The sequence below is a fragment of the Xiphophorus couchianus genome, chromosome 18 (genome assembly GCF_001444195.1).
Source record: "Xiphophorus couchianus chromosome 18, X_couchianus-1.0, whole genome shotgun sequence".
Classification (NCBI taxonomy): domain Eukaryota; kingdom Metazoa; phylum Chordata; class Actinopteri; order Cyprinodontiformes; family Poeciliidae; genus Xiphophorus; species Xiphophorus couchianus.
Genome location: NC_040245.1, coordinates 21,718,043 through 21,737,903, shown reverse-complemented (window position 1 = coordinate 21,737,903; position 19,861 = coordinate 21,718,043). Strand labels below are relative to the sequence as shown.

Here is a 19,861-nt window from a genome sequence, read left to right as displayed (position 1 = left end):
AACAACAACCCCAAGCAGGCTGCCACACCAGAAATGGTCTTGAACTCAACAAAATCGATGTTATGGACTGACCACTGTAAAGCTCTGCTCTCAGTCCTGAGAAGCTTGTGGAAGCAAATCCAAAATGTTTTCCTTTGTCATGTAGATAAAAAGGTAATTCTACCAATAGACTGATTTAAACTCAAACAGTGAGAAAATTGCTATATCTTGCATTTTGTTCTTTTGCTGCAGTGCCACAATCTGGGAATTGACCATACTATTTCCACATTACCTCAGTGTGTGGATATGTTTGCTGTTACTATAATAAAAGGGGAATTTTGTTCATTGTCATTTCCCTATTCCAAATGCAAAAATACTTCCTACAGCAGATTGTTAACCACAAGCAAAGATTTTTATTTTGTTTTTTTCCATGGAATCGGAAAATACGATCTTCATAAAAAGGAGGCTTAATTTCTTTGCAGCAAGCATTTTTGGCAGAGATTTGTGCACATATGGTTAAGAGACTGTTTTTTTTTTTTGTTGGGTTTGGTTTACTCTTTTTTCTTTTTAACCTTGACTTTAAAGCTAAAGTGAAAAACTTTGACCTAAAGTCAAAGTTAAAATCATGTTGAAGTCATTGGTGTAACTCCATTTTCTGATTTTAACACCATGTGATCATGTTTACAAACATTTATAAGTTTTTCCAAAGAACAATAACTCTTCTTATTCCTTGTGTTAAATTGCAATTGTGCTTTTTAAAAAAAGTGTGTGTACTGTTTAACAGTAATCTTTTATAGATCTTGAATCAAACATTAACCACTGCGAGCTTTTATGCATAGAGGTCTGGTTTCAACAACCTTTGCATAATGAAAACCTGATGTGCCCCTCTGGACACAGGATAGAGATGATTTTAATACGTATTATACACATTTAGCATTTGGATGTGTTCGGAAGCATTCCCCCTGAGAAACCTAAGACGACTGTGACTCCCAGCATCACAAAGATTGTATCTATTGAGAAAAGCAGAATGAAGTCATTCTTTATTGCTTACCCGCAGTTAACTTGAAGCTGCAGCTGTTACAGATATTGCATTACAAACAGCAAGGATGACTTCAAGATATACTTTACGATAAGAAGATAGGGAAGAGAGATTTTTTTTTTTACCATAAACCCCAGTAGAGGATCTAAAAAACGTTTCTCGGGGGACCCGCTCTTCTAATTTCAGCTCAACGTTCCTAAACATAATTTTGAGTCCTTTTGCTAATAATCCATGAACTATCACTGCTACGCAGCCCTACTAAATGAACAGTTCGTTCATTATAAATGAGCTTTGTAGCTCATTTATTTCTTCATTAACTTGCTTGTTTGCATATTTCAACATTACATTTGAGCAGTTTCAGTATTTAGCCAAATCTGTAAAGCCTTTTAAAAACGTATTTACTTTTTTTTTGGTTAAACTTAATGTTTAGTTTTTAAATGCAAACATATTAATGTTGTCCAGTTTTGTCAAAATTTCTTAAGCTCCTTTCCCAAACATGTTCACTAAATGAAGGAATTTACAAAATATCTAGTTTATTGTTATGAAATTTAAATTTTAGGAACCTGCAGAGTTTCTGTAAAACAACTTCTGCTAAAACAACAGGAGGATGTGAGTAGGTTGTAAATTTAAATGAACTCAACAGTTCACTGTGAGTAGTGTAGTGTTAAAGTATTATCAGCTTGTAACAAACTGTGAAAGTAGGAGAGACAGTGTATTTTACATGCACCAAGTCATAGTTTGGCTTTAAATGTGCTGAGTAAGATGTTTGTTTGTTAGTTTTTTAAACAAACAAGCATTGTGTAATGCAGAATTAAACTGTCGACATTTTAATTCACTTCACAAAGTGAATGTTGACAGTTTAATGAATGTTTTAATGCCTAATGCTTTGGGTGATAAGCTCATGTTTGCTGACACTGAGCGCTCATTCAAATTCAATTTGCACTTTCATATCAAACTTCATAAGACAGGAAAACATAGCTAACCTTTAACTCTATAGTGGGAGAGTGGCTACACATAATTACTTATTATTATTAATAATGAATTTTTTAAATAACAAACATTAATAATAATAATAATAATGATTATCATCATAGAGGTAATGAAAATAAAAGAAACAATAGCTTCACATCCTAAATACAAAGTCTTGGCAAAACAAATCTTGATGAAACATACCTATTATTACGTAAACATTAAATTTCATAATTGATAATAGAAAAAAGCTACGCAGTGTTATTGGTATTTTAATGCAAAATGTATTTTTTCGTGTTTGAAAAAATACATGAAAACATCATGTTTCATGTTTGACAAAAATAATTACGCGTCTATGCTGGACTTGGATTATGTTTAAAAAGACAGTGTGTGTGGGAACTAGTAAATGTGGAGCATGTCAAAAATGAAAGAAAACATTAGACTCATATCAGTCTTAACCAAACTGAAAGCACCCAGTTACCTTGGCTTGGCCACCTCCACCCTTCATCGCCGTCTCTTCCTCCCCCTCACTGTTCTGTCTTGTCTATTCCTGCTTTGTGTTTGCATTACTGGCAGAACTGAGTAATTTTTTGCATGTTTGTGATTTGTTAATTCCAGTGAAGGAGCAGTGGTCCACCCATTTTCCTGTGTCTGTGCAGAAGTTCATAAGCCTAGTCTTAGTCAAGAGTTTGTGAAGCAACGTCTGACCCATATGCTTTTTACCTGCCTGCTCTGTTGTGACTCATAGAGAAGATTAAAAGTCATAGAGCTCCTTCTAAGAATTTTACTCTGTGCTTTGTGAAACTAATAACACAAAGTACACACAAAGCTAAGCAAGCAAAACAAGTTTTGTGTGTCTTTAGTACACGCAAAACGTCTTCAGTCTGTAACATCTGCTGTGTTGCAAGACAGCTATGTTCCAGAGAACTGCAAAGTAATGGCGACTGTGAAAAAATGTCCAGACAACCACTGAGTGGTTTCTGATGGCATGTCATGGTAGAAAAATCTTAAAGCACATAGATTTCTATGTTCCAGTGCATACCTCAGATTGTGTATTGTTTTCTACTGATGTGCTTTTGACTTTCAGTTTTAGATGTCAGCAGGTGTGCATCTGAAGTATTTTGTTTTTGACAGGGGGGAATTTGAGTTATGGACATGTGCAACACATTACCAGGTCATTAACTGAAAAATAAACCTTTTAAAGTGGATTCTGATATGTGAGATGTAGTTTTTCCAGATCTGGACCTCTTGACAGATGGAGGGAAAGTTCATGCAGCTTTAATTAATTTCAGTGCCACAATGTGTTTCTTTATTTTTTTTAATCATTATTAATTTCTCTCTAACTTCTTTACAGAAAATAATGTTACATTCACAAAGTTTAATGTATTTCACTAGAATTGTATGTGTTAGAACAACATATAGCGTAGCATAGTTGTGAAGCGAAGGTTAACTATACACAGTTTTCAGCATTTCTTTGCAACTACAAACAATAAAGGTGCTGCATGCATTGGTATTCAGCACTCCAAAGTTAATGCTATGGAATTACAGCTGCACGTCTTTTAGGATACACGTCTAGAAGATGTGCGCAGGTGTTGGTTGTTGTCTGCTTGATGTTGTCTTCCTCCTCAGCTCTGTCATTCACCTGATGCACCTGGGCTGCATGAGTGTTGTTTCTTAGCAGGCTGCTGCCACAATACCCGAGAGTCACTTCCTCATCAACTTACCTGCTTTAAAGGCCCCGGCATGCTTATTGTTTGCTAGATAATTAATGCTAATGGTAATTCTAGTTTCTGGCTTTCTATATTGTTAGTTTCTCTGGTACATATACCACAGCTTGGCTCGCACGCCACTCAAAACTTCTCCAAAACATTATCTTTGAACTATTTGGTGTTGCTTGTTCCACAGTGCTTTATGGTACCCCATAAAACAGTTGTATTTATGGAAAATGACATTTACATTGCAGTTGGCTTGGCTTGTGAAGGCAATTGGTTGCGCTGTTTTATTTAGGAGTATCAGAGTAAAGGGGGCTGAATATAAATGGATGCCACAATTTTTAGATGTTTATTTGTTAAAGAGAATATACTGTATCCGTTTCCTTCGGTATCCATGTTTTGTTGGAATAGGTTGGTAGTTATAACATGACAAAATGCACAAAAGGTCAAGAGATTTGAATACGTTTGCAGATTACTGAATGTCACTTTCCTTGGGAAGGGAGTTAATATTTATGATGAATAAGTAATTACTTGAAATGATTTGCTAAATGTTGCCACAAAGAGTTTCATATCATTACAGAAGATTGCAGATCCTGAAATGCTCATCGATATTTATTTATGATTCATAAATCTGCAAAGGATCTTCTTTAGAAAAATCCGCAATGAATGTCACAGAGGGACAACCACAATGGAAAATTTACAGTTTATTTTAATTTTATTGCTGATCCTGAAATGTTTACCGCCATTTATTTATGATTCATCTTCTTTAGAAAAATCAGCAATGAATGGCACAGAGGGACAACCACAATGGAAAATTTACTGTTTATTTTTACTTCCCTCTCCACCCCTATTACATCAACTGACTTCTATGAAAGTTTGATCTTCTTCTTCTCCTTCCTCCATTTTATTGAAACACTTTCTAACAATACTAAACAAATATTTATTTTCTCAGGTTACCAGGAAATAGGCATGGAAAGAACATTAGGAGACAGCCCCAACTATAATTAACATTTTTATTAGCAAATCTAGGCCACAAGTCTCCAACCGCGTCAGAACCAAGTTAAAATCACTAGATTAAAATCACTCTTTGTTAGAGGTGGATCTTGACAAGGAATTCACCGAAGAATATATTCCTATAAATCAATAAGAGGACTCCGCTGTCGGGCAACACGCAGCACGGTAATATGATTGTTAAAATGTAAGAGCTGGCGTTTGCGCCGCTGTCGATGGGAGCTGTTAATGCCTTTATGCTGTGCTGGGTGTTTCTGCTCCTACAGGTACCTTCACCAAATAGTTCATGTGTTTTGGGATTACTGTTGGACAAGCAGACTAGATATTCTTGTAATATTTTGGTAAAACCCCTTTCACTCTTAGATTATTCTACTCTTTTATTTTTGTGTAAAAAAAATCAAAAAACTGAAGTCAAGTAATCGTAATAACTTATTTTTCTGGTTTAAAAATGATTTGCCATAGGTGCTTTGAAACCATTGATCATGCTTGACAATAGCTCAGTAAGAGTGGTGTCACAGCAGAGATGCTTATGAGTGACTGTTCTGGTTATGCTCTGAATATTAAGATAAGTATTAAATGAATTTAGCTTCTCCAGACACATCCAAATGACTGTTTATCAACTCTTTATGAATCTGACATTTCGAACACTGGCATTGCAATCATTTGGATTTTTGTGGTTTTTTTCCATTTCCCTCATAACCTGAAAATGTACACTATTTACAAAAACAAACATTTCTAAATTGAAAAGATGTCACTGTGAAGTAAAAGCATCTAAATAAAATAGCACACTATATAAATAAAAAAAATAAGCCAGTTAATGCACATTTCATCACTAAATCAAGGTGATTTATAAGGCAAGCGAGGCAGAAACAAAAGAAAGAAAAAATACACATTTGCCATGTGTATAATAAAAGAAATATACTTCATTTGCACTTTTCCTCTTCTTGGCTTGTACTCCATATCTGGTGTGAAGGATTCATTGTTCAGCCTGCTTTCTGAAGTGCTTTTATCCATTGTCACTAGTCTGAGCCTCAGTCTTCAGCGTGTGTCTCCAGCCTCAGGGCTGGTTTATGCCTCTGCTGAGCTTTCTAAAACTTCAGTCAGCTGAATGTCGAGGCCACAAGCTTTGCTATTCAAGAAAAACACAGATATCCAAAAGGATGGCTTAAGCTGTCTTGTACGTCATCATCAAGCTTGGCATCATACACCCTGGTATAAATCATTGCCTGTTTGTGGTATCTGTGGTGAGACACAAAACAGGACTAAATGTCTTGAGGTTAATAAAAAAGCTGAAAAGCCATGAGGGAAAATGGTTTAAACGAACACTTAGCCTGTGTTTGGCATTTTCTCATATTTCTGAACGTCAATTTAAATGTTAGGATGTATCATGTGGCTTTGCATGACAGGAGCTGTTACTGAAGTCGCCTCAAACACTCCGCTCCTGGACGGCGCGCGCTCAACCATTTCCCCTCGACGACTGCGGCAAGGACAGAGGTAGCCTTTCAGATGCATGCGCACCTTGCTGTGCAGAGAGGCGTAGATGAAAGGGTTGTAACACGCAGAGCTCATAGCCACTAAATGGCAGCAAACTTGCAGGACGTTTATGTAGCGTTTCCCAATGATAAGGAACTCTGGGTCCAAGTCCAGCAAAAGGTTCAGCACCTGAACAATATGAGACATATGAAAAAAATTTTTTTAATTTAGAGTACATGAAGAGTAAAACATGATGTCATTTTGTACATAAATAGTTCAGAATTTTTATTGTGAGGTTTTGTTCAAAATTTCATAGAGCAATGGCATGCCAATGGTTATTTACACAGGAAATGGAGAAGAAGGCGATGCACCACTATGATCTTCCTGTCTGAAAGACGGGAGCATCTGAAGTATTTCCTGTGACTGTAACTGAAACAAGTGAGGGGGTGGATAAATCAACAAAGATAGTGCCACTTCATAGCACCATCAAGTAACTGTTACCTTCAGTTGTTATAAGAAATGCTGTATATATCAAGTATGCTGAATTTAATGCCTTGAAATTGGGTCTTTTTCTCTTTAACTTCTCTTTAACCCAGCTGCTGTCTTAAGCGATGGGGTCATTTGGACCCTGTGTGCACGGGACAACCCCTGCCCCACACTGGTGAAAGTTCAACAAGGTTTTATTATATAAACGTTTAATGTAAGCAAATACTGAGCTGTCCCCAGATGTTCTAACACCATGCAGTGTAATGAAGTTCTGCTGCTGTCGGGATTATGATCCAGGATGGCACTAGGAGGAGGGAAAGGTGATTAATAATAACCGTGGAGATACTAAATAATGAACTGATTACAAATGCTCAGGGCTTATGGGTGCTGAAAAAAAAAAAATCAAAGTTCCTGAAGAGAATCAGTCCATTCACAGAGGTTGGGGTTGACAACCTCTGTAGACCTAATGAAGTAGCCACTCGTTTCTAAATTACACACACAGGAAAAAACTGGATAATTTTAGAAATTTCAACAGAACAAATGTGTTTATTTTATAGTAATATTAAGTAACCTCAATGAATTTTTGTTCTCAGGTTGTAGAACAGAGAACAGCATCGAACCCAAAAGCAAAAAGCATATTTTCATAGTTCAATTATTCCAACTTGAAACATTTACATTTAGGAGAATGGGAAAATCATTTAAAGCCCAGTGAAATTAAAGAGACCAAAGAAGCTCATTTTCCATTAGCTTTATTCTGTTTCACTTGCAGAAACTATTTGCATGAAAGTAAATTAAAAATGGCCGAAGGACCCTTTCATATTATTTTCATTCATTATAGGAAAAAGAAAATGTTTCATGTTATTATTGGTCAAAGTCATTAAAACCCAATGAGGAGGGTCTAAAGAGTCAAATGTGTGCAAGTTTATACACTCCTGGGCTGTATTAGCTTCAGCCTGTGGGACCAAATATTACAGATTTCTAATAATTAAAGATGTCCGAAAAGTTACCTGATGCAGGTAAGTTATTGACCCCTAGTAGCAGAAATTAATTTAAAAAAAAAAGTCTTAAGTCCCTTTGAGTTTTTCATTCAAAAACCGCTTTAGCAGTTTAGAAGATACCAACACATTTTGAAGTGTCAGTGAGGTGATTGTATTTGACCACGGTAGTACTAACCTGTTTAACATAATCTGCCAACATCAATCAAAGGGTTACTATCTTTGACATGCAGAGATTATGCTTATGAAGATGATTTCCTCTTTGAGGCAATCAAGCGACAGCCCGGCACGATTGCAAATGTGTCTGTAGGCTGCATGGAACGCCACTGTTGTTGTGAAATGAGTCTTTCTCACCTGTTAAGCTTTGCAGCATAATCAGAGTGACCTTAAAATGATGTTCTCATCAACCACTACGCTGTGTAACTTCATCCTCTCCTTAGTCCTTGTAATAATGAAATCCTAATCTTTTAGTCTTCGTAGCTCATTGAGAAAATAGTGTCGGATTTGCAGACTCTATTACTTCAACATGGCTCTCGGTCATAAATGATGCAGAAAATCTAATCTCGCTGGCAAAAGTTTCATTTTTGGCCTCTTCCCTGCTGTTGTGTTTATCATTTGCCGGTTGATACCAATAGACGTAGAATGGAAATTTGATCTCCTGACATTCAGCTGAATCAGATAGAAAAGGGGGTAATAAATAAATAAATAAATAATAATAATAAACAGTAAACACTGGTAAACATCAAGTGGCTAGTTATTTGCTTTTGGTTTTGCTTGCTCGGTAATTACCTGAAGAGGCAGCCAGCACAGTGCAAATGCTAGCACTGAGGCCACCAACAGAGTAAAGGTCTTTTTTCTTCTTTGACTCCAGCGCTGTTGACTGCTGGATGCCTCCCCAGGCACTGAATAGCGCTTAAGGCTAACAGTGATGGCGCAGTAGGAGATGCTGACGGACAGCAGCGGGATCATGTAGGAGGTTGCAAGGATGAAGCAGGAGTATAACAACCGCAGATTGCCGCTGTCGGGCCAGAATTCCTCACACACCACCAAGTCGATCCCACTGGGACGAAGGTCCAGATAGCGAGTGTAAAAAGACGGAGGTGCAGCCAAGGCAAGAGACAAAAGCCAGACACCCAGAGTCACTGCACCACAGCCCCAGACAGAAATTCTTTTCCTTACTGGGTGAGCTGCGATGAGGAAATGAAAAAAAAAAACAAATGGAAATAAACAAGAAGGAAAGCATTAGGAACTTATTGCTTTCAAATCCACTTCAGAGAACTAATAATATACAGACTTGGACAAACCTGTTGGCTCTCCTGATCAAGAAGTGTGCAAAAAAGCCCTAAAATGAATTAATATTGTATTCCTCTATGCATATTGTCAAACTAAAAGGCTTAAAAAATCAAAGTTAGGAAAAGTTAGGTTTGAGTTAGGAATCCAATGTTAAGAAAAAATTAACATTAAAGAGAAGCACGTTATTCGTTTGAAATAAACAAAACTTAAGCATTTATTTTTGTTTTTGTTTTAAATTGATTAATATTTTCAGGAACTTCTAATTAGTAATCCATCACTTCCTGTAAATATGACTTGACATAAAGGCCCATCTGTTTTGACTACTGGTCATTACACTACATGAGCATCCATAATTATCCTGCCACTACTAACAATAAGGAGGATTTTGGTAAACTGCAGCATATAGTGGCATCAGGTCGCCATTACAACCAATAATTTAGTTTTAAAATTTTATTTAACCCTTATTTCAGCAGGAAATAAATTTTAAAAAACCGATTGAGATTAAAAACTGATTTTTCGATGGAATCCTGGCCAAGAGGCAGCAAGAAATACAACACAGAGCAATTAGCAATATGCCCACCGTGCTAACTGATTGATTTAGATTAATGCAGAAAAAAATAGTTTCTTACCAAACATCACAAATGTATGAATGAAATATGGTAAAGCTGAAAAGACTAAGATTGGGAGTTTAAGCAGCAAATACTCAAGATGGGTCTGGTTTTGATCAAAATACTGAAGTATGGTGGAGAATCTGAGATGCTGTGGGTCTTCCACTTGCAAATGTTCTCAGTACCTTGTTATATTATCAAATTATTATTTTTTATTTATTTTTTGTTATTTTACAATAAAAGATTAATTAATTTTAAGGTTCTTTAGGCATTTTCACTGGAGTAAACGGCAATCTTCTCTTAGATCAATACATTATCTACCATATTAATGTAAATATATAGCTTTATATGGTGCTTAGTTTCTATGCAGATGATATTTATTGAGTATATGCAATAAATTCATATTCCAAAGCATAAATGTTAAGTTATTTACCTACAACAATGTAGCGATCAACAGCAATGGCTGTGAGTGAAAGCACCGAGGCAAACACTGTGGCACACTGCAGCAAGGGCACCAAGTGGCAGAGAGGTTGTCCGAAAGCCCAGCCATGGCTGTCGAAGGCGTAAGACACAGTCAGTGGGACACAACTTAAACACATCAGCAGGTCGCCAGCCGCTAAATTACCAATGAAGAAGTTGGTGGCATTGTGGAGCTTTTTGTCTGCCAAAATGCAGGCCAACAAAAATGAGTTTCCAACACCTGCCACAACCACCACGAGGCAGTAGAGAGGCAAAAAAAGAGGTTTGAACCGTTGAAGAAGCTCCATCCCAACAAACATGTCCAGTGGGTCACTGTGATTGAGTCCTTGGCCTTTGTTGCCTTCTGGTCCTCCTGTTGCTTGAGTAACGTTTCCAGTCAAACCAAAGTCCTTATTCATAAAGATGTCCATGTCCATGCAGGTAAACCTTAAAAGAAAGGCAAAAATGAATCATTAATTACTCAAATTTGATGAATGTAATAAGTCATTATCAAGGGATTTCAATACCATGACTAGTCTGACTAAGTTAGAGTTATTGTATCTAAAATAAGACAGAATTAGTCACTATGACTACCTATGATGATTGCATGTTTAATGGGCAGGAGTTTTACTTTTATGGTTTAATTCTTGAACAAACATGTATGGCACAAAAAACGTCTGCAAACCTACAAGTTGCTCTGAAAACAGACCACAGGGATGGTCTACATTTTCATTTGTGACTGTGCATTGCAGGAGTGGGCAACTCCAGGCCTTGAGGGCCGGTCTCCTGCAACTTTTAGATGTGTCTCTACTTCAACACACCTGAGTCAAATAATGAGGTCATTAGCAGGACTCTGGAAAACTTGACTGCACTTGGGAGGTGATTCAGCTGTTGGATTCAAGTGTGTTGAACCAGGGAGACATCTAAGAGTTGCAGGACACCGGCCCTCGAGGACCAGGACTGCCCACCCCTGATTTAGAGGGTTCGATTGTGTTGTAAAGGTAGCTTGTTGCCAGAAGATGAGGCACAAGGCAGCTTGAGTTGCATCATGCTGTGCACATTGGCTGAGAAAAACAGAGTGCGAACGGGAAAATGGGCCCCAGGGAAGGAAGTAGCAATATCATAGACTTCCTGCCAGGGACGTCCCATAACATAGTTTGGCCCACAGACAACCGAAGAAACTCTCAATCCATTTGAGTGTGATATTTGCTCTGACTAACTATAAATGATAGTTCACCTATGAAAACTTAATGCTAGTTTAGTTTCTTATATCTCAGGTCTTCTGAAACAACTCGGATCACTGGACTTCAACTGCGGGACAAGACACATTTGAGTCAATAAGAAGTTTCCTGGTAGTATGAGGTGTAGCGGTATAGAGTGGATGCCCCAAATATGGAGACTGCTGACACGTTCCCTGCATTCACTTTGAATAAAAACCCATTATTCTACAACAAATTAAATGAAGAATTTTTGAGCCACATGCTCCTCGACTAGGTTTTATAACGACTGAAAGAGACATATTTTTCTTTACAGGTCGTGTAAAACTTATTTGTTTTGTCCTTAAGTTGCACATCACCTACAAGGATCTACACAGTCTGTTAGAATACCAGAAGTTTGACCTCTGGGTCACAAGAAACCAGTTGCCCAATGTTAGCTGACATCATTCATGGTCAGAACGACAGCAGAATACGATCCGCTTATAAAAAAGTCAACATTAATGTGTTTGTATAACTATGTTTCATCTTGATAAACAAATTCATACTCAGGCAGACAGCACAGGAGAATGTATAAATCCCTGATGCTTCTAAACATGCATACACACTGACAATAATTATTCACTTGCAGATCTTTTTTATGTCTAAATGAAACAGAGTTTGAGTGTAAACTCTCCTAGGAGATCATTTAAAATATTTGTATGACTTCTCTGGGGAGCGTTCTAATGTGAAGGATACATTTTTCTGCTCCAGTGCATCGCAACACATCAGATGCTGGAACATTTTACTCACTAGTGGATTTGCTTCGAAGAGCTGCCAAATCCCAATTCTGGTTGCTGCTGCGTGCAGTTGTTAGATATACAGTGAAGTGCACACCAGCAGAGAAATATAATGAAAAGTGTGAATTTATCAGGCCTTAAATGTAGTTTTTGTAAGCACTCATATCAAAGATTAGCTCAGTCCTTTTTAACATAATCCAGAATAATAAGAATCTTTATCTGCCGCAATTGTGCCGAGATGAAAGCCATCTCTTTCATATCATCACATTCAATTTAGAGCTCAACAACGAGAAGAGACGTGCTTGGAAATCTTAATTTAAAAATCTGCTTTCAAGAGCATTTGGCAGGAGATTTAGTATTAATGGAGGCATAATTGTGTTGGTACTCTATGACAATTTCAAGATTATTATTGACAATAAACCTTTAAAACTGAAACTTGCTAGTTCTCAAATATTTAACAAAATTCAACAATCTAGCATTGTTTGCGATTACTTTATATGTTCCTCGTTATTATTATTTCTGGCTCCATATTTGATGGCATTTTTCTCTATGACCAAGTCCATTCTCGTGAGGCACAGGACTGAGGTGGCTGCTCCCTATCGTCATGTGGCCTTTATGTTTTGGCAGTTAATAAAAGAGACAGCTGCAGTGGCTACAGAGTAAAAAGCCATCTGAACCTAAAATGATTTTCAGATGCCTGTGAAGCTTTTTTTTTCCCACAATTGCTCCCTTTATCCAAAACAAAACTGTGACCTTTACCCGTACATCAGTGTTTCCAACATGTTAAAATAAAAACTAAATTGACCTGTTTTTATTACTTTAAATTTACTCGAAGACTTAAGGATTGTGAATGTCAGGATCACCAGGATCGTCTACGGCTAAACAAAATGTGTGTACCTTGAGTTTTTCATTTGAGTAAAAAAAAATATATATATATATACTGTATGTGTGTATATTATAGTTACTATTGACAAAAAATTGTGTTTTGTGTTAAAACCTCCTGTGTGCGTTTATGCGGCTTATCTGTGTGTGTCAGGAACTCGCCATCAGGTACGCTGTGCAACGTTACTGTGTGCCAAGCGCATTGCATGCATGTCACCCGTACTTGTGTGGATTAGGTCTGTGCTGGTTTTGTGCACCACACGATGTGTGTTGGGCATGTGGTCGTGTGGGCCAGGTGCAGTGACAGTTTTGTCTTTTGTGCGCGCCCTCCGATAATCTCCTGCAGGCGCCCCTGGTGAAAGCAAGGTGTTTTATTTGACTAAGGCTGATTATTCCAAGCAGCACAAACATCCCTCACAACACAAACCCCTTCACACTAGCTGAGACATAATTATTAATCTACTGAATACAGATTGGTGCTGTCACTAAACAGATTATCCATGGACTAAAAAGGTTTGCAGCAGGGAAAGCATGCTTATCTGTGGACAGGATGTGTGCGTAGCTAAGAATGCAGGGCTTTTATTGGCACCGCTCGAGTGTTTTGACATTTTGTTATATTACAACTGCAAACCTCATGTTCCAAAGCATTAGGCCCTGTCCCTGTGGGAACTTTTTTTTCACCCTCAAAAACAAATATTTGTGGTAGTGCTGCAGCTGCTGCAGAACCTCATTGGTCAACTTCAAGAAATTATCTGTGCACCGTAATATTTCACTGACAAGCGAAGGCTGAGGAAAAAGAACATGTTCAGGATGCTTGTGTAAGGGTGAGACCGACAAACGGGGCCTGACGAGCCTCATCACCACAAACACATAATGGTGGCAGTATGGTTCTGAAAGCTGCTAAGAGATGACAGAAAGATGGGTGAAGCTGAATACAGAGTGAAGCAAAATAGGCTGCAAAAGACTGGAAACTGGGCCAAGCTTTATCTTCCAATAGAACAACAACTCTCGGCGTAATGCCAGAGATATGAATGGAATAGATTAGTTCAAATCATCCTTAACGCAGCTGCTTTGCAGAAGAGACTAGAAAAAATACTGGTCTCTACAAGTGCAAAGGTGCAGAGACATGCTCCAAAATACTTTCAGCTGTACCTGCTGCAAAAGTTGTTTCAGTCGGGCTCAACACAAATGCAGATCAAACTTTACAGTTTTATTTGTAGCAGTTTTTCAAATCATGCATTCTTCCTTCCACTTCGTAATTGTTTATCAATCTATTGTTTATGTGGAAGTCATAAACGATAAACATACAAATCCCAATAAAATGCACTGGAAATTGTGTCTGTAGCATTACAGAATGTTTAAAAACACTATAAGGGTCATGAATGTTTTTGTACAGGATAAACTTTAACCTACAAATCAGTTGTTTAAAGTAACAGAGTAACATTTGGGGCATTTTGTCTTCTTGCCTCTTGTGCACATTGTATAACTGGGGTAACGTTTGAAACTTTGGTAAAACGGTCCTCTATTTTTAATTTTTAAAAAAGGGATAGGTCTGTTGACTACATAAAACATATTCAATACATTTTTTGAAAAAGATTATTGTCAGGTTATGAGATTTCACCTGGCCAGTTCAGTCTGCTTTGAGCTCCTTTACGAATGAGCTGTTTTAAGTCTATGTCTCTATTATGCAAATAAGCTGCTGCTGGCTGTGCCTCCAACTCAGTGTTAGGACTTAATAGAGGTGAAAATGGCTGCAAGCAGATACTCAAATGTACAATGACACAGCTTTCACCCCTTCATTACAGAACGGTCAGAATGACCATGGGTGCGCTTTTATGAGCATTTTTTTTGTTTTCGTGGTTTTGAAAAGAGACATCCCCATTACATCCCTGTCTTTCAAGAATTACATCTGCTTCGCTCTTCTTGAGCACTGAGCTCAGACAGGACAGAACTTTCCTGTAATCGAAGTCTGTTGGTAAATCCTGTTGTCTACTGTCAGTAGTTTTCAAAAGAGTCCTTTGTTAAGTGATTTATGAAAACTATCATTTTGTTTTCTGGCAGTATGGCTGAGACGTTGCCATTAAAATGTAAAATGAAGCCAAGCAGCTCTGCTATCAGTGACTGGGAGAATACATGGCCATATGTTGTTCACCGCAAGCCAACAACAAAACACTAGTCTTTTCCAGCAGCCATTGTACAGTGTCTACATCAGTTAAACCAAACATACAGGTCTTCTAATAATGAAGTGAGCATAGTTCTGTGGGGATGATGAGGAACTGGGCTAAACTGGGGTTGCTAGGTAAAAGGTGAAGTGCCGCACAATTGTGACTTAATAATCCAGAGGTTTTTGAAACAGCTCATGTTCCAAACCCCAAAACACATTAACTAATTGGTTGGGTGTTTTGTTTTAGCCTTTGAACTGCTACTAGAAGCACTACAGACCCAAATGGAAATACTATAATGCATAGCGGGGCTGGTGCTGCGGTTTTGCGGGTTGCATCTCTAAATACTCATATTACGTAACTACTTCCAGTTTCACAGTTTTCTGGGAAAAACTGTGAACAATGCCTTCCTGTCTGACACTTGCACCATCCAGGCAAAGCAGGGCAGTGCTTTTGTGTAAGAACAACAACAAAGTGTCGGCCTCCCTCTGTATTTTAAATGAGGGAACATCCAAAGTAGCACAACATGTTTTGCTTCATGTTGTTTTCATCAGTAACATCCTGTAACAACACTGTATCAAATATTTATTAGCAATAAATGTACCTCTTTATGAGGGGAAATAATTTCACCTTCCCTTGAAAGCGGAAGCCGATTTCCTGATCTGATTGTTCTGGTAGAGTTGATTGTGTTGTTGATTGCAGTTCTGCTACATATTTTATGACTTGAGTATTCTTCAATATTTCTGTCGTATCAGGCTTCACATGATCAACGCACTATAAGGATAAATGGATTAAGTGTAACATGAGTAAACCTTTGTGTATTGGCTTTTCATCTCTGAAGACATTTGTGTTTCTGTTCACTTCAGCAGAAAAGCTCTTCGTCGTTATTTAAACAACATGGACTCTTTCACCTTTAGCTGAAACGAAACGTCTTTCTAAAAAGTAAGTTGGTTTAAGAGGGGTTTTTTTGGACATTGCAAATTGTTAGTTTTTTTCAAACAGTGGAAAGATTGTTGCCTTGAATGTACTTAACAGATGCTATGTTTTATGAAATGCTTTGAGTAACATTAAGCTTTTTTTCTGACTTATTTCAACAGGTTAGCTTATGTTATGATTATACATTTGGTGTATTTTTTCAAGAGATCTACAATATATGCAAGGCTTTTTGGTGCAACCAATTCTGTATCCATTACTTGTCATTGAGATCCACGCGACCCAGTATTGCAGCATTACAAATTATTTAATCTCATTCAAGCATATTTGTCTTCGGCCTTGTTGTCTCTACTAAAACAACTGTCCTACTGGAAGGCTACAAAAACTTTTCCTTGATAATTGATGATAGGAATTTCTTTTATTCTTAATTTCTTTTTTTAATCACTAGTATTAAGGAGACACTAACTATTGTCACAGGTGCAGAATTGTGTTCTTTCCAAATACTTTGTGCAATTTCATAGCACAATCACATAACTCTGCAATCTTCAGTTGTTAAAAAAACTCTGTACATATGAAACATTTCTTAAAAGAAATTTCACTTAACAAACGAACGCTTTGAAACTGGCTTTTGTCTCTTTAAGAAGCTCCTGCTCTTTCTGACACTCCGCCTTCAGAATGTCATGGCAACAATGTTTTTCCATTATGTTTTTGATCATCAGCCGGTGAGATTTTTTTAAAAATTGACATTAAAGTTATTTAAAGTGTCTGCTAGATCTTAGATCGTAATTTAATATATTTCTCTTTCTTTCTTGCAGATCAGATCATCTGAATGCATAAAGAAATATGTTGTGTAATTATTTGTGACAATTTAGATTCTATGAATTATAAGTTATTAAGAAGCAGTGATTTAATGCAATGTTACTAAATTGTACGAATTGGAGTTGAATATGACCAGTGACCAAGAGTGTTTGTAACACGAATCCCTGTGGAAATGGTGATAATAGTGCTGGCCAGACTTTTCTCTAAACTCCTAACTTCTGATGAACGATCGGTCTTTCAGTGATAAAGTCGGCTGCACAGACAAGTATTTATAGCTCTTTGCTGCAAATGAAAATGACTCAGATGAGTGATCAATTCTTAAACAGATGGACCCGCTTGAATGACTTAATATGTGCACTGCAGCGTCTCTGCAATCAGCGAAGGGGGCGGAAGTTAAACGGTTCTTCACGATCAATCCAAAACTTGTTGGTAACCATTACTTTCTCAGAATCGCTCCGCCCGAGAGCTGGCCGGGCCCGGTGTCAAACCAAAGTGTGTCTTTGATTGCTAATTTGTTATCCACATGTCGGTAATCCACAGCAGGAGCTTGCGCTCTGATCCCATCTGGTCTCCCAACATCTACCTTATCAGACAGCTTAGAAGGAACCCACCCTTGCCTAGTAACGCTGTTGCCATGGCCTTTGTGGAAATCATCCGGACCACACAGCTAATTTGCGAGGCGTGATGTGAATTGAGCACTCTCAAAATGCAAAACAGGAAGGACATCTACTGTTGATGCTCTCTCATCCTGCTTAGCTTGCTCTCTTGTATCCCCATCATTTTTTTCCACATTCATTTTTATCACTGTGTGACTCCACTGACATTTCCCTCTTTTGAGCACTTTGTTTGAATTTTAAACGTCCGTCATACAGAGTGTGCCGAGGCATCCAGACGGAGCTGGAGGCAGAAGTTGGATAAAAGTGAAACACAAATTAGGGCAAAGGTGAATCTATGCATTCCTAATGTGGTGACTTAATGCTTTCACTTACTGTCTAAATTGGGGATGTCAGATAAACAATCCATAATTTCCACTTAAACTTAAACTAGAGACAGTCTGCATATTAGAGTCAGCAAATGACTGAAATTTTATTCTGCAACTCTTCGCGTTTCTTCAGGTCTGGGAAAATAACGATTAGTTGCTGGCTAAATGTTATTTTCACCTGCCGACCATTTCGTTAGGTCAAAGCAGCCCTAGAGGCATTGGTTTATTTAAAAAAAGGTTAGGTTAATTTAAGAAGTTACAGTCAATATTTTTTTTGCCACTGATAAGTTGAAGCAGCACTGGAGTCAATAAACAAAAGCAGCACAAACAAAAAGCTTTATTATATCCTCAGTTTTACAAATTTCTTGGATGAAAATTTGATTACTTCAGATTATCTTGTTTTTGTTTTAGATTCACTGAGAGTAGCTGCTCTGAGTGTACAAATGCTTAAGTTTCATTTTATTCAGTAAGTCATAAAATCAGGCAAAAACCAAAGAACTGGGCTTTTATAATTCCTTTCCTTTTCTTCGTAGTGTAATGCCTTGTGATTGCAGTCTGTGCAGCACACAATAAATGTTGTACAATAAATGAATTCAAAACAGATAAAGTTGTTGACTTCTGTCATACATATTTTACATGTTTGGTGAAACATTCCTACAATGTAACTTTTATATTCTTTTGTATTTAAATCAGGCATTCCATTCTATTTTAAAAGTATCTCCAAATAGAAAAAGATATACAGTATATCTGTTCAAGAAAACCACATGGAAAGCCACCAAAGCAAAATCTGCAGGCAGGAATGCATTTGTTTTCTCTGGCGCTCCTTTGAAATGTCACACACAATCCTGCAGAGCCAGAACACCTTTAAAAATAACAAACGCTGCTAATCAGCATTCGTCTTAAATTGGTTCAAATTACAGAGTGTTTTATTATGGTAATCAAATCATTTAAAAGCTCAATTCCTCTAATTCATTTTTGCCTTCTACTTTAAACGAATGAGAACACTTTCTAACAATCAGTTGCCTCACAGAGAAAGTAATTATTTTTAGATGACATTTCAAACCTACTGTATATATTTTTAGCTAAATTCCAAAATAAATGATTTAAAAAAAAAAATATTGTTTGATTGTTTATGCATAAAAAAAACCCCTGCCAGTATTTCAGTATGTCATCAAAATAAAGATCTTACCTTTTCAAATTAGACAGAATTCCTTGTGTGCCTCTTCACTTTTTGCAAAAAACGCTCACTTTCTTTTCTTTTTATCCCTGTTGTGAAAAATCTCAAATATTATTATTGAACGAGCTCTTCCCGCAGCCTAAAAAAAGCCCACGTTCTGTGGAGAATCGGGGAAGAAGATGGTGTGTCTCACTTAGCGCTCAATGAGAGTGACAGGGGAAAAAGGTGGGAGAGGGAAGAACCCACGGTACATCTCTCCCTTCAAATCCTCACGAAATGTGCGCCCTCCCTCATTTGTTCCTTTATCGTGTCTGCATTTTTACACATTCACAAATACACACACACACACACACACCCCTACACCCACACACACAAAAGTGGCAACAGCCGGCTATTATTTGACCTCGGCTGGCAGAACGCCTGTTTTTTTTTTTTTTTTTTTCTGCTGTATTTGATAGCCTTGATTGCCTTGCTGAGATATCAACTACCTGTGGAGGAGAAAGAGGGGGGTAAAAAAAAGAGAAAAGAACAACCATGTGAAAGATGGACAGAATTGTACCGTATGTTCTCAGAAAGAACCTGATCTCTGCTGACCGCTGCTAAGAAGGCAGAACTATTGTAGAAGGATGCAGCTTAGTGACTGTGAGGAATAATTTAAACATAAAACGTTGGCAATATCTGCCACATTTTTGTCAGCTCAACCCTTTACTTGATGATTTTAACACTTTCAAAAGGTTTGTGTTTTATTAGGAAATATTTGTAAAGCCATGATGTCACCATTAGACTAATTTCTGTTTGCTCTCTCCCTCCATTGACATGAAGCCCACTCATGGATATCCTGCTGACTGCAATGAAACCATCACCAAATAACATTTGGACTGTTTTTGTT

At 37.5% G+C, this 19,861-nt stretch overlaps 1 protein-coding gene across 1 annotated transcript; it reads right to left on the bottom strand.

The window, feature by feature from the left end:
• Positions 1-576: 576 nt before the first annotated feature.
• Positions 577-19,368, bottom strand: LOC114161329 (prolactin-releasing peptide receptor). The gene is made up of 4 exons (XM_028044549.1): positions 18,985-19,368; positions 9,999-10,471; positions 8,454-8,851; positions 577-6,372 (listed from the first exon to the last, which is right to left on the bottom strand). Exons 2-4 carry the CDS (start codon positions 10,459-10,461, stop codon positions 6,079-6,081), a joined length of 1,155 nt encoding a protein of 384 aa, XP_027900350.1. The 5' UTR covers positions 10,462-10,471; positions 18,985-19,368; the 3' UTR covers positions 577-6,078.
• Positions 19,369-19,861: the final 493 nt, after the last annotated feature.